The sequence below is a fragment of the Staurois parvus genome, unplaced genomic scaffold, assembly GCF_062004578.1.
Source record: "Staurois parvus isolate SC_StPar_1 unplaced genomic scaffold, SC_StPar_1.0 ptg000839l, whole genome shotgun sequence".
NCBI classification, from domain to species: domain Eukaryota; kingdom Metazoa; phylum Chordata; class Amphibia; order Anura; family Ranidae; genus Staurois; species Staurois parvus.
Window position 1 is genome coordinate 2,293,775 of NW_028318635.1, and position 16,435 is coordinate 2,310,209.

General features: G+C 37.4%; 1 protein-coding gene across 1 annotated transcript in view; it reads right to left on the reverse strand.

Annotated features, from left to right (window-relative positions):
* Positions 1 to 16,435, reverse strand: part of LOC149443674 (uncharacterized) — a 627,829-nt gene that overhangs the window by 572,044 nt on the left and 39,350 nt on the right. Inside the window, 7 exon segments of the mRNA XM_089655378.1 lie at positions 2,915 to 3,037; positions 4,885 to 4,963; positions 5,697 to 5,800; positions 5,898 to 6,065; positions 11,759 to 11,878; positions 13,068 to 13,299; positions 15,671 to 15,859. Of these exon segments, the coding sequence (XP_089511504.1) occupies positions 2,915 to 3,037; positions 4,885 to 4,963; positions 5,697 to 5,800; positions 5,898 to 6,065; positions 11,759 to 11,878; positions 13,068 to 13,299; positions 15,671 to 15,859 (1,015 nt within the window).

Here is a 16,435-nt window from a genome sequence, read left to right on the forward strand (position 1 = left end):
GATAGATAGATAGATAGATAGATAGATAGATAGATAGATAGATAGAAAACCAATGGAAGATAGATAGATAGATAGATAGATAGATAGATAACCAATGGAAGATAGATAGATAGATAGATAGATAGATAGATAGATAGATAGATCGATAGATAACCAATGGAAGATAGATAGATAGATAGATAGATAGATAGATAGATAGTTCAAAATAATAGCAGTCAGACATCAGTAACCTGATCAATCACTGTTTTTGGTAGAAATTATATTTCTACATGGCAAATAATTTACTAGCAGGTGTAGTAGAGTAATAGAAATCCAACAGACCCAACAGTCATGACATGCATGCTGCTAATTCTGTGTAATTGAATCACTAATTGAAAGGGGCATGTTCAAAATAATAGCAGTGTGGAGTTCTATTAGTGAGGTCATTCATTCTTTCAAAAACAGGTGGAAATTATTGCCCTTATTTAAGGAAGGAAGGCAGCAAATGTTGTACATGGTGGTTACAGTGCATTTCGCTCTGAAATTTGAGGAAAATGGGTCGTTACAGAAATTGTTCAGAAGAACAGCGTACCTTGATTAAAAAGTTGATTGGAGAGGGGAAAACATAAAAAGAAGCGCAGAAAATGATAGGCTGCTCAGCTAAAATGAATGCAAATGCTTTAAAATGGCAACCAAAACCTGAAAGACGTGGAAGAAAGCGAAAAACTACCATTCGAATGGATAGAAGAATAGCCAAAATGGCAAGGACTCGGCCAACAATCAGCTCCAGGAAGATCAAAGCAGATCTAAAGTTACCTGTGAGTACTGTTACAATTAGAAGACGCCTATGTGAAGCCAAGCTATCTACAAGAAGCCCCCGCAAAGTCCCACTGCTGGAAAAAAGACGTGCTGAAGAGGTTACAATTTGCCAAAGAGCACATTGACTGGCCTAAAGAGAAATGGCGCAACATTTTGTGGACTGATGAAAGTAAGATTGTTCTTTTTGGGTCTAGTGGCCGGAGACAGTTTGTCAGATGACCCCCAAACACTGAATGCAAGCCACAGTACAATGTGAAGACAGTGAAGCATGGTTGCACAAGCATCATGATATGGGGATGTTTCTCATACTACGGTGGTGGGCCTATTTATCGCATACCAGGGATCATGGATCAGTTTGAATACATCAGAATACTTGAAGAGGTCATGCTGCCTTATGCTGAAGAGGAAATGCCCTTGAAATGGGTGTTCCAACAAGACAACAACCCCAAACACACCAGTAAACGTGCAACATCTTGGTTCCAGACCAACAAGATTGACGTTATGGAGTGTCCAGCCCAATCCCCGGATCTTAATCCAATAGAAAACTTGTGGGGTGACATCAAAAATGCAGTTTCTGAGGCAAAACCAAGAAATAGAGAAGAACTGTGGAATGTAGTCCAATCATCCTGGGCTGGAATACCTGTTCACAGGTGCCAGAAGTTGGTTGACTCCATGCAACACAGATGTACAGCAGTTCTCAGAAACAGTGCTTATACAACTAAATATTCATTAAGTGATTCAAAGGAAAGCAAAATCTTCAAACAGTTTTCAGTTTATATAGTGAATGTTTGAGTTTGTAAAGAATACAAACACTGCTATTTTGTGAACAGTCTAATATTCACTTTTCTTAAATTTTTTTAGAGGAACAACACAAATTTGATATATTTTTCTTCATGTTTTGATTTGGAATAGAATGTGTAGTGTTCCCAATGCATTTGTGTGTATGGATATAAAAGCTATTAGAAGGATTTTGAGCTTTATTCACTTTTTTCAACACACTGCTTTTATTTTGAACACAACTGTAGTTAGATAAATAGAGAGAGAGAGAGAGACAGACAGACAGACAGACAGACAGACAGATAGACAGACAGATAGACAGACAGATAGATAGATAGATAGATAGATAGATAGATAGATAGATACGATAGATAGATACGATAGATACGATAGATAGATACGATAGATAGATAGATAGATAGATAGATAGATAGATAGATAGATAGATAGATAGATAGATACGATAGATAGATAGATACGATAGATAGATAGATACGATAGATAGATAGATAGATAGATAGATAGATAGATAGATAGATAGATAGATAGATAGATAGATACGATAGATAGATAGATAGATAGATAGATAGATAGATAGATAGATAGATAGATAGATAGATAGATAGATAGATAGATAATCTTTTAGTTATATATGGAATTTAGTAGGCTGAGTCATCCCCTAGTCCCTGGCTTCTTATACATCTCAGGTAGTCCTATAGTCCTACAGTGAGACCTTTCTTCTCTGACATAACTGCAGGTTTGGGGTATTACGACCTATATCCGTATGTTCCAGCTTAAACATAATATAAAACAAATTTTTAAAAATAATCAGGGAGATTAGGGAAGATTGCAAACCCTCTAAATGGTCAATGCAGGAGTGAAGACCAGGGAATTTAAGTACAGATATCCACCAACATAGTTCCAGAAAGATGTAACTCTTCATACATGATAATGGATTTACAGAGCTCTGTGGGTTAGCTATAGGAAAGCATAGCCCTAACTGCCTATTTTGTTGTGCTGTTTATTTGACTGTAACTTCAGACTGATTTGTTTCATAAGGGATTAGTCAATGGGATGAGTTACTGGATGAGCTCTGTGTATTAATTTCAGCTTGCACTTAGCAGCACTTTTTCAACATCAATTACAGGTATAACATGCAATATTTGATATGTACCTGACTAAATACCAGATTTTAAACCAGCAGGTAAGAATATATGAAACAAAAGCTCTTACTGCAGATACAACTAGGAAGCTGTACCCAGGGGTCGATGCCTGTGTAATATTATGATTTAAAGTTGAAATACATTCAAGCACCTCTTTATACAATTTGTTCCTTTACCTTCATTGTGAAAGGTGGTTTTGAGAAGTACTGTGCTTCTCGTAGATATCCCAGCAGATCTGAGTTAAGATTTATCTCTAAAGTGTGTAGATATACTCCAGAATCATGCACTGAAGCAGTCTTCTAAAATACAGCAAAAGAAGATAAAATAAAAAAAAGCACATGCAGTATAAAATTGTTATCAGGATTTTTGTTTCCTTTGTTTTGATTCATTGTATACCACTTTTATAATGTCGCTAAAGATGATGTCCTAATAAAAACATTCAAAGCCTCTAAATTTGGACAAGTGTCCATCTAAAGCCAAAGTGATTTCAGTAGCAATGTGTTGCCCTAAAGTATTTTAAAAGCAAAAACGTTTTCTTAGTTATAGAGTATGGTAGGGTTAGAAGCCCTGTCAGGTTTTTATTACTGTCTGTTTCCCTATTACTAAAAATTACAGAAAATCTGAAATATTCTTGTCACTGAAGCAGGAAGTTAGGGAAATTCTTCCCAATACACACTAAACTGAGCATGTGCAGAGTAACTCCTAGAGCTCTGTACTATTCGTAGATGGATTAGGGACAGTGGAGGAAGGGGATTATCAGAGAAGACAGGATTAAACAGCCTTTTTACACAATGCGGATTAAACCCTTAGGTTCCACAGTGAGTATATCAAGCATGCTTTAGTGCATATACAGATTGATTTTACTGTTGTGGGTTTAGTGCACTTTAAGTAAAAAATTTTTTGTTATGTTAGAATGATTCCGTTTCGGAGTTTGTTCCATATACTTGGGTTCAATTTGTATATTCGGAATTCAAATTCGTAATTACATTTTTAAAATTTGAATTTCAGAAGATGGCTATATTCATTCTATTTTATTTTATTCTATTCTGTTCCATTTTTTCTATTCTATTCTGTTATGTTCTATTCTACTCTATTCTATTCCTTTCCATTCTATGTTATTCTTTTATTTTCTATTCTAGTCTATTGTTTATTTTCTATTCTATTCGATTCTGTTCTTTTCTGTTTTGTTTTATTCTGTTCTATTCTGTTTTAGTCTATTGTTTTATTTTCTTTTTATACTACTTGGTTTCATTCTATCCTTTTTTTCTAATATATTCTTTTCTATTATGTGCTATTCTATTCTGTTTTATTCTATTCTGTTATGTTTTAGGCTATTCTATTTCATTCTATTCTATTTTCAATTATGGAAAACTTACTAGAAAATTACTGTATTTATTGCAATATGTTTTCATTTTCAAGTTCAAATTTGAACCCATTTTCAAATTCAGATAATTAAAAAAAAATATTTTGGATTAATTGAAATTTGTTACTATTGTGATTCGGAAAATCGGATTCATCCGAATAACGAAAATTTAATCCAAATTTCGATTCATACCAAAACGAATTGCACATGTCTACTAGAACAAACATTCGGGGTTTAGATATATTTCAGTATGATCCACTAAAGACAAGATTTTTCACCAAGGGTGTTCTTTCTAGCATCAGATAGGTGACAAATCATTGCAAGCCATGCCAGAATCAGAAGCATCACTAAGATATGTAACTTTAAAAACAATCAAGTGATAACTGTTTATTAGTCTAGGTTCACACCTATGCAGGTTGCATTTGAGCCATTTCTGCACTGCGTCTTGCATTTTTGCAGCTGTGTTTTTGCCGCGTTTTTATGCATTGTGCGGGGTTTTTTTCATTTTTATATTTTTCTCCTTGCTAGGCAGATTTAAAATGCGAAACGCAGCAATAATGCAATACATGCTTTTTCTGCAGCATTTCCATTGAAGTCTATAAAACCAAAAATGCTACTTTTTGCATTCAAAAAAGTCCCTGATCCTTTCCAAAAAACGCACCGGGTGAAAACACACAGATGTGAACATGTCCCATAGGAAATCATGTTAAATGGACTGTACTGCGTTTCTACAAAACGCAGAAAATGCTTAGCTGTGAACCTAGGGTAAAAGAATGAACTTACAAGCAAAGGACGCTTTAAGGAATCACTGATTTCTTTGTTCACAGCTGAAACCCATGATGTCACCACATTTTTCTCAAACCTATATTGTCCATTTGAAAAACACAGTAAGAAGATCATTATTTTAAGAAACAGTACTGAAGTTAATTAACTTACAGATTATAGGAATTTTCCAATCTACACAAAATCATTAGATGGCATTCACACAATTATTTAGCCTTTTTGTTACCTATACCCTCATACTGTAGATATGCTCACTTGTATAAGCATGCATTTCTACACTACCTACCAGAAGAAAGTGGGCTGCAATGTAAAAAGCTGGGGTTTTAAAAGATGTAATCGGTCTGATCAAAGAAAATTGTATGGCTATAAGTCTGCTAAACACCATTGGTTTCTTGGAGGATTAAGCATGTGGACAGATCACACACCTTTTTTCAATTCCCTTGAAATAAGCAAAGTGGAGAGGTTTGTGTGAGCCTACCCACCTCTCGCTATACCATACAGTAAATACCAGGCTATGCATTCATGTTTATGTGACAACCAATACAGTATATGCTGAGACAAATACTCTATAACAGGGGCGGACGGACAACTCATGGGGCCTCCAGGCAATAGGGGATCATAGGGCCCCTGTGTCCTCGCCCACACCCAAAAAAGCCTATGAAAAAGCCAATGAAAGGTATCAGGGGCATCTCATGGGGCCCCCTACTGACCCCGGGCCCTCGGGCAGTGCCCAAGTGCTCGAATGGTCAGTCCGCCCCTGCTCTATAATAACATTTATGCAACCAGTGAAAGTTTAATAATACTTTGTGCACCTTTCTAGCTCTTCTGATATCTCGGTATAGTTATGTCTCAGTTCCCAGCCCATGTCTCCTTCGAGAGTCATAGTTGATACTCTCTTCAGATTTACCATTGGACCCTAGAAAAAAATATACCTTTAATTAAAATATGGATTCCTTTAGGCATACATTTCATATTAACAATCACATTGATAGCATTATAAAATCGAAACTTACAGAAATCCTTGCTCGAAGTCCTTTTATCCATAAAAAACTGCTGACTGTAGGAGTCAAATTAACATGCAAAGGTGGATTATCTGCCATATCCAGAAACATTGCCTTTACTTGTTGAAGTTCTTCCATGAACATGGTATACAATTGGAGATCCTTATCCTTCAGGTGTTCCTAAATAATCCACAGAAAAAACATGTCAACACTAGCAAAGACTTCTTTCCTATTTAATCAATACATTTTTTAGAATACAAAAAATAAAAAAATAAATAAATTAAATTAGTGTTTATCCACTCCAAACTGAATAACTGATCGCAAATTATTACATTGCAAATGGCATACTATAAATGTTACAAAGCTGCAGAGGGCATTTTCCACTAGGAAACAGATCCTATACCTTCATATTGTTACATAGTTACATAGTTAGTCTGGCTGAAAAAAGACAAAAGTCCATTCAGTTCAACCATTAAAAAAAAAGTTATAATCCTACACCAACAGATGATCCAGAGGAAGGCAAAAAAAAAAAACAGCAAAACATGATTATTACATTGCAAATGGCACACCATAAATTTTACAAAGTTGCAGAAAGAGGGCATTTTCCACTAGGAAACAAATCCTATACCTTCAGGTTGGGCTGCCACAAACTTCCCACATGTAAACAGATTGCTCTACAACAGATTTGTCAATCTGCTGCCAATTACCAATTTCATGCAAAGAGCAGACAGAAACATTAATCTGAAAGCTACACAAATGGCTGATGAGACACCTGAAGTAACACTCCATCTATTCAGGCCATATCATATCTTAGACAATACAATATATAATGGCCTGAAAACTTAGCCTACCTCTATGTAGCACCGTCCTAGATAGGTGCTAGGATTTGTACAGTTGGAATAGTATAGTGTTTCTCTGCTTAACAGAAATTCTGTTAGGTAAATTTAGTTTGGCATCCTGCTTAACAGAGTGCTGCAGTGTATTGGTCAGGACTGCTCATTGTGCTCTGGTGCTTTTTGAGATTGCCTTTAGCTCCTTCTGCCTTCTGGAAGCCACTAGTGTTCCATAACCTAGGTGGGAACTAGGCAAATGAGCAGCATGAATATGGATCTCTGCCCAATTACAGGGGAGGGTGGCCCCATTGCATTTTGGGAGCTGGTATTTATATTCTGTGAGTACAGGGGCTCAGTGGCTTTCCAGGAGTGGATTGCACCACACCAGGGTCGAGGCAGGCTTACCTCCCCCGGCATCTGCTGCCACGTGGCTTCAAGTGGGTGACCTGAGGGCCCGAAATCAGAGAGAGTGACCCTGGTTCTACAGAAAGCTGGCTGAGGGGGCTGTCTATTGAGTCTATTGAGGATCTGGTCTAGTATCACTGGTATAGAGTGAAGTTGGAAGGAGGAAACCAGCTGAAATTGATTGGAGTACTGGTACTGCAGGAATAGTTAAAGGGCAAACATTTATAAACCTACTACAGGACAATTTTATGGTACAGTTCATAAAGGCCCCAGCTAGGAATGATGCTCCACTGGACCTGGTAATCTCAAACTATGCAGAGCTTATTATGAATATCCATATAAAAGAACATCTGGGTAGCAGTGACCATAACATGATTTAATTTGTTAGCTGTAAACATAAAATGCTCAACTTTTAGAGAGCTAATTTTCCAAGACTTAGACTGGGAGGGAATATTGGCATCAATGAACACAACACAGAAATGGGAGTTCTTCAAAAAGACTGTATGTGAACACATTGCAAAATATATTCCCATGGGCAACAAGTTTAAAAGGCTAAAAATCAAACCTATGTGGCTTATGGCCAAAAAAAGCTATAAATAATAAGAAAAGAGTTTTATTAAACATAAAAATGAAGGAACGCTATCATCGTTTAAACATTACAAAGAATATAACAGAATATGCAAAAAGGAAATAAAGGCCGCAAAAATTGAAAACAAACGACAGTTTGTAAAAGATAGCAGGACAAACCCCCAAAAATTCTTCAAGTATATTAATAGTAAAAAGGTTCGGTCCGAGCATGTAGGCTTTTTACAAAATAATCTAGAGTGGGTGACTGGGGACAAAGAGAAGGCAAATTTATTAAATACCTTCTTCAGCTCTGTGTATACAAAGGAGCATGGCAGAACTCTTGTCCATAATGGGCATGGTATTGACACAGCTCCAGATGATCCACATTGCCTCACAATTGATATGATCCAAAAATATTTAGACAGTATAAAAGTGAATAAAGCACCTGGACTGGATGGCATACACCCACAGGTCCTTAAAGAATTGAGCTCTGTCATTTCAAAGCCATTGTTTCTCATTTTTAGGGACTCTTTAATGACTGGCATAGTACCACTGGATTGGCGTAAGGCCAAGGTGGTGCCAATATTTAAAAAGGGGTCAAAATCTTTACCAAGTAATTATAGACCTGTTAGTTTAACTTCTATAGTTGAGAAGATACTGGAGAGCTTAATAAAAGATCATATAGATGAGTTCTTGCTGGAAAAAAATATTTTAAGCAACAGACAGCATGGATTCATGAAAGACAGAAGTTGTCAAACAAATCTGATTTCTTTTTATTAGCAAAACCTTGGGCAGAGGGATGGCGGTGGACGTGGTATACTTGGATTTTGCAAAAGTGTTTCCCATACACGGCTAATGTGTAAGGTAAAGTCTACAGGCTTGGAAAAATCTGTATGTAAATGGATAGAAAACTGGCTAAAAGATCGTATTCAAAGAGTAGTGGTTAATCATTCATACTCTGAATGGTCTGGGGTCATCAGTGGTGTACCAAACAATATAGGGTCTGGGATTAAAAATACCATTTCAGTCTTTGCAGATGACACCAAGCTGTACAGTGGAATAACGTCCTTACAGGATGTCTCCAAAATCCAAGCCGACCTCAATGCACTGTTTAATTGGGCAACTATGTGGCAAATGAGGTTTAATGTTGATAAATGTAAGGTGATTCACTTGGAGGCTAAGAATATGCATGCATCATACATACTAGGGGGGTACAACTGAGGGAATCAATGGTGGAGAAGGATCTGGGAGTTCTGGTAGATCACAAGCTTAATAATGGCATGCAATGCCAAGCTTCAGTTTCTAAAGCGATCAAAATCCTCTCTTGTATTAAAAGAGGTATAGACTCCGGAAAGAGAGATATCATATTACCCCTGTACAAATCATTAATAATATCTCATCTGGAATATGCAGTTCAGTTTTGGGCACCAATTCACAAAAAGAACATTGGGGAACTGGAGAAAGTACAGAGAAGGGCAACCAAACTGATAAGAGGCATGGAGGAGCTCAGCTATTAGGAAAGATTAGAGGAAGTGAATTTATTCTCTTTTGAGAAGAGGAGATTAAGGGGGGATATGATCAACATGTATAAATACATCAGTGGTTCATATAGTGAACTCGGTGTACAGTTATTCACCCTGAGGTCATCACAGAGGACAAGGTGGTACTCTTTACACCTGGAGGAAAAGAAATTTAATCTACAAACATGGAAAGGTTTCTTCATAGTAAGAGAGGTGAAACTGTGGAATAGACTCCCTCAAGACTTGATTCTGGCCAGCTCAGTGGATTGCTTTAAAAAAGGCCTCGATTCTTTCTTGGATACACAGAATATAACTGGTTACTATTTATAGGTAAAGTTAATCCAGGGAATATCCGATTGTCTCTCGGGGGTTCAGGAAGTAATTTTTTTCTACTGCAGGAGCTAATTGGATCATGCTTTGCTGTTTTTTTTTGCCTTCCTCTGGATTAACTGTGAGTGTAGGATGATTAATTTTTTTTTTTGTGGTTGAACTGGTTGGACTTTTGTCTTTTTTTCAGCCAGACTAACTATGTAACTATGTAGCTGTCCCTGGTCATTTTGTGAGTACAGACAAACTAAAGGATCCATAGACTTGTGTTATTACCCCCTCATTCTGCTATAGAGTCAGCTAAGGGTCCAGATAAGGGAACACAGACTAGTGTTACGAAGACCTCTGTCCGTTTACTCATGGCTGCAAGGGACTTTGCTATAACCTGAAATTACTGTTACTGCTACTGCAAAGGAAAAGTCTTTTACCTGCTTCAGCAAGGACTTCACCTCAAACTTGACTAAGATCAGATAGTATCCTCAACTGTAATTAGTTCTATTCTTGATATATCCTAATAAATTCCCCATCCCTATCCCAGTTCTATAATAAAACTACAAAAACAACATTCCCTAGACTGATCATTGATCAAAAGTTGTGTGCACCTGGCTATACAGTAGCTAATACTGCGGTTGATTTGCTAAAACTGGATAGTCCAAAATCTGGTGCAACTCTGCAGAGAAACCAATCAGCTTCCAAGTTTTTTGTCAAAGTTTACTCAAACAAGCTGAAGTTAGAAGCTGATTGGCTATCACGCACAGCTGCACCAGATTCTGAGTGCTCCAGTTTTAGTAAATCTACCCCACTGTGTGCTTGGCTGCAAGTGAAGATATGGGGAAAGGCCTTGGCAAAATATCACTCCTACCCTACGGGTGTAGCGCCACATCTAAAATGACATTTCTCTATAGACAATCGTCCCATTTAGCCACTAAAAGTATTATCTAAAATTTATAGGTAAAAATGCAAAAAAAGTTGAAAATAAGGAATTTAAAAAAAAAAAGATGTGATTGCTGTGGTTCTTTAGAGCATCTTGCCATTCAAAGCTGAAAGTTTAGCTAATGCAATGTCTTCTTCCTGCTGCTGAACATCCAGCACTGTGGTGGGTTAATAGATCTGAGTCTTCTGTAAATCTGCTGTCAAAAAATCTCCTGATGCTGACTCACCTTCTCCTCCCTCCTCCTTGATGGGGAAAGGTTCTTTCATAGGGTACCCTGCATGTAACACAATCTATGAATGAGGGAGAGTCTAGTTAGTCACATGATTCTCACCTCCATTCACAGATCTTGTTACAGGCAGTGTACACTATCAAATAACTTTGGCCAATGGAGGAGGAGGGAGGAGGGAGGAGGGAGGAGGTGGTGGGTCCCTGTCAGGAGCTTGTTCACTGCAGTTTGACAGAAGACTTGGGAATTTTAACCCCTGTAGCACTTAAAGTTCAGCAGCAGAAAGAGGACAGAGCATCCCTGCCCAGATAATTTTGACAGGATTCAGCTGCCTACACAATGTGAGACATACTTTAAAGAATTAGGTATCTCACAAAAGCTATAGAGAATTTTTTTTTTGCTAAACTTCATCTTTAAAGGGATTATTAGACGTGTTACACACAACAGTAAATTCAGCCTGTATATGCAGTAAAGCATGCTTTTTATACTCTCTGTGGAATCTAAGGGGTTAATCCTCCGCATTGTGTAAAAACACTGATCCTGACTTCTATGATGCCTTCTTCCAGTGTCACCCTCTTATCTGCTGATCAGACATATCATGTGGAGACACTCTGCACATAATCAGTTTGGTGTGTATTGCAAGAGAGGTTTTTTTCTTGGGAGAGTGCATTTGATCAGCACAGGGCCAATCAGTACTGTCCAGAGAGAGGTCAGGGGTTCTGTATCCTCCTAGAACAAAATGAAAACTCCTCCTACAAGCTTTGACCAGTGCTCTTCCGGACACTGATAGAAATCACAAGACTGCTCCAAATGCTGATGAGAAAAGGTATTTAGCAATTTATAGTTACTAAAATAATTGCATTTCCATATACTGTGGGGGAAGAGATATAGTGAACACAGAGTCCAGGGTTTATTAACACTTTAACCTAAAATACGAAAGTAGAAACATATTAGTGATGCCTCAGATATTGTTGACTGCATATTCTGAAATTGGTGAGACATATAAAATACCAGAAAAACATTCTGTTTACAGCACCCCTAATACTGAGTTATAAGATTACCTTAACAATATCTCTTCGGCTGACACCTTCAAAGACCTCCAGCAGTCTGAGTTGGGAAGCAACAGTTGGGCACTGGTCAAAACTGCTTCTAAGAATGTTTCCAAGTTGATGTTCCAGACTCTGCAATAAAAATATTTCATACTCTATTGCCTTTCTCCAGCACACCATGAAATGAAAACAAACATAGGGCTTCAATTGATTTAGAACTAATAAAACATTGTAATACTTTTTGAAGCAATTTTTCAAATAGATGTTGTTTGAGACATTAAAATAAAACTGCTCACAAAAAATTGGGCCCCAGCAAAGAAAAAGTAAATACTCCTACTGCCCATGGCACCGAATGCCACTGTAATGAAGAACAATCCCTTTTCCCTCCCCCTGAAGACTCAAAATTCAGCAGTTCTAGATTTGTCCGATTCCTGTTCCTGCACTGCACTTAGTAGTACTGCACTGTAGTGACATAAGGGAAAGTGGGAAGAACCACAGAGCACGGTGGAAATGTGACTTACAGTAGCCAATAAATTAATAAGAAATCATCTATTTTAATGTAGGAATTATTAATTCTGTTTGGCTTCTATTGGTTACTGTCTTGATACTGCTCGTTGGTGTCTGCTGATGTTCTACAATCTGCACTGCTGGTTAGGCAACGGTACACAAACCAGTGCTGACCCAACAGTACTAAACCATAAATTAAGGGAAATAAGGGCAAGAGTGGTAATTTCTCTGTTACTGCATTGCCAGCAGTACTGGCTTTCAATTTTTTCTCCTGCAGCCCACCAAGGTCTCTACCTAGACCTCTTATACAAAGGGGATTTTCTTGCTATATAAAAGTTATGGAATCCACTAATTTTTCCATTCACATTACTTAATGACAGCAGTATCTATCTATCTATCTATCTATCTATCTATCTATCTATCTATCTATCTATCTATCTATCTATCAATATGAATTCCAGATATCCTGTCTATCTATCTATTTATCTATATATCCCTCTATCTCTTTATCTTAAAAGGAAGAGTGGTCAGAGCACATCCTACACCAGTTTGCTTTCCATATCCTGACATAGCACCATCAACCCACTTACATTGCCTCTCTCTCACAACCCCCCAACAATTAGGACCTCAACACCACTCAGGATATGCAGTCCACATTTCCACCAACTGGACCAGCAGCTGTGCCCCATAATAATAATCTAGTGGCTGTACTGTAGCTGCCTGCATGATTTTATATAAAGAACATAACATTTATTGTACTTTGTTCCAAATGAGAAATGTTCATAGCATAAATGGGACTGAGAGATAAACTTACCTTAATTGTAGTTCTCAAATCAAAAAATGCTTTCTGAAAAGGATTATTTTTGTCAATGGAAAAAATATCTTTAACTTGGCTAATAAATGCTTCTTTGGCCTGGCAATATGAATTCCAGATATCCTTTACCATAGCATCTAAACTTGAAGAGCCAGCACCTCCTATTGTGGTCACAGCCTTTAATACCTCAAAATGCTTCATGGTCTCCACCAAATCAAGGACATCATTGCATCTAGTAAGAAAAAAGGATTCTTCAGTACACGTTACATATGCTACAATGTACAATTTATCTTTATTTTTTTATTACAGGTACTTATATAGCGCCGTCAATTTACGGAGCGCTTTACATATATATTGTACATTCACATCAGTCCCTAACCATCAAGGGGAGTACATGATGAAAATGATTAAAACACTACAGATTTACAGGGTCATTTATAAAAAGCCGTGAAAGGGGGAACAAAAGGCAAAGTGTGATAAGCCAATCAAAATGTATTCACCCTAAGATGACACAATAACTGAAAAGATGGTAGTTTGCTGATATAACATTGTATTGCATTGTAGTATTCAATTTTCCAATTGTTTTTATTGAAGATTTTCAAAGTACAAATAGTATCAAAGACAAATGTTATGATATAACAAAAGAAATTTCTAATACATACGAAATCCTGTATTAACAAACATCAGACATATCGTAAGAATTTAAAGGTTCAGTGCAAAATGATCCTGGTAAGTCCAGCTAAAAAACTGCACATGAGGTCTCCCATATGATGGAGAGTCAGTAATTATAGCTACGTGAATCGCACTGAACAAGCGTTAATACGTACACGTCAAATGTTGTAAAACAAATACATATAAGCTCAACCAGCCTTTTAACACAGAGGAATAAAGAAAAAAAAAGGAACAGTATAAAGAATGAAAAGAAATAAGGGAGAAGAAGAAGAACAAGAAGAAGAGGGACACTCTGGGAAAGATCAAGGCAGTGTTTCTCAACCTTTTTTCAGTCAAGGCACCCTTTAAAATTATGGAAAGTCCTGAGGTACCCTTTCAAATTATGGACAGTTCTGAGGCACCCTTTAAAATCATGAACAGTCCTGAGGCACCCTTTAAAATTATGGACAGTCCCGAGGCACCCTTTAAAATCATGAACAGTCCTGAGGCACCCTTTAAAATTATGGACAGTCCCGAGGCACCCTTTAAAATTATGGACAATCCTGTGGCGCCCTTTAAAATTATGGACAGTCTCAAGGCACCCCATTCTAAAATGTGAAAAACTATTCTAATAGTTTTATAGAATGCAGCAACATCCACACATGTAGGACACCTAACATTAGAGGTGATTTATTCTTCCAAAGAAAATACACATTTGCACACTGGTACTGCCTAGTATTCCAATGTTTTTCTTCCTCAGTTTTTCTTCATCACTGAGCTAATGTGACTTCAGCACTGATAGAACAGGGCAGGGGAGGGTGAAACTAGGATGCTGTGCAGGCAACTGACATTGTCCTTATGAACTGATGATGCCATTGGTTGTCAGGAAGTCGGTGGCAAGAAGGTCGGAATGATGCACAATGAAAACCTGTGGCTTTGTGTAACTAAAATGCAGGCTTGTTCCACCCGCTGGCTTGTATACAAGTTTTGGGTAATTTTTAGACATTTTGCCAAGGCAGCCCTGAAGAAACCTCAAGGCACCCCAGGGTGTCTAGGCACCCTGGTTGAGAAAGGCTGGATCAAGGTATGGAAATATATTGAATCCATGGGTCCCACGTTTTGTCATATTTGGTAGTATTGTTATGTAGAAGACAATTGAGTCTGTCATTGATCATGATCCAGTTCAATTTATTTTTAACACATTCAAGTGAAATAATTGAACTTTGACAATGTTTAGCTATAGTAATTCTTGCTGCTAACAGCATATAGGTAAGCAATTTAATGGATTGTTTTAATACTGTAGTTGGAAATTTATGGAAGAGGGACGTCTCTGGGGTCCTACGGACATTCACACCCATTACCGTATTGATTAGATTAAATATGCAGATCCAAAATCTAGTTGCTATTGGGCACTGCCACCAGACGTGAAACATAGACCCCATCTGGCTGCAATGCCAAAAGCACATTGGGGAAGCAGGCGGATGCATCTTCGTGCACTGTAGTATTTTAAACAGTCCCAATTTTTTTACAAATGTTAAACCCAAATTCCAAGCAAAATGTTTTTGGGGTTTTTTTTATAGACTTTGGTTGAGTTTTTGTTGTTGCCAGAGACTACATTGGGGAGATTTCACCTCACTTCCTCTCTCCGTGACAGCAGAAGGAAAAAGGGAAGCATTTGTCACTGGGCAGAGATTTTCTATCTTCCCGTCCGACCAGGAGTAAGGGCAAATTACTCCAGTGGGAACACAGACCACAAATAAAGAAAAAAAAAAACCAACAAAGGTTCTATCCCCTCCTCACTGTGCCTAAAGCTAAAAAAAGTTTTGACTAGAGAAAAGCTTAAATGATTATTTCCATTCAGATATTCACACTCACATTCTAACATCAATGATAATGATTAAGAAAAGTCCATTACCATGGATTTTCCTGCTTTTCTTCTAAAGAGAGCTCACCTTTCCATAAACACATTCATATTCTGGAAACAATGTGCATTGTACAGAGGCCAGGGAGAATCTACCCATTTGGCATCTTCTTCATCCTTCTGATTTTTATCATTCATGGAAAGATCCCTTCCATAAACTCTTGGAGCTGGCACTTCATACATGGTAATGTTACAAACAATTTCTGCTGCTTTCTTGGATCTGCAAAGAGTAACAGCACTCAGTGAAGGAATCTCAAGTTTTATTATACATCACGAGATGTTTTATAGAAGCACCAGTACTCTATGTGAAAAACCACTGTGTGAAAAACCACTGTGAATGATGAAATGTCTCTTAAGTTTAGGTATATGTAGAAAAACGAATACATAAGGATCTATACAGAGCCGTTCCTCCTTCTAAAATGTAAAAGTTGAGCAGGACTGAAAACGGAAAAAATCTTTACTCCCATAATGGGAAAGGACCTTCCTGTACATAAACTGTGCTGTCTGCCAACATACTGTAGTAGAGAGGTTATAGGCACCAGCTAGAAACTTTTCAAAGAGTCATTTCATTGACAGCATATAAACTGTTTTTCTAGTGAAATTAGATATGGTGCTAAATGGTTCATTCAGCCATTTCAGTACATCATTACTTTTAATTATTTTAAATCAATATCCGTCTTTCCATTAGACCAGCATTCACTTACTGGCTACAATTTTTAGTCTTTTCTCAAGCACACTTCAGCAAGGTAGCTAATCTTCATAATGCCATTAAGTGGCAATCTGCAGTTTTTATGAC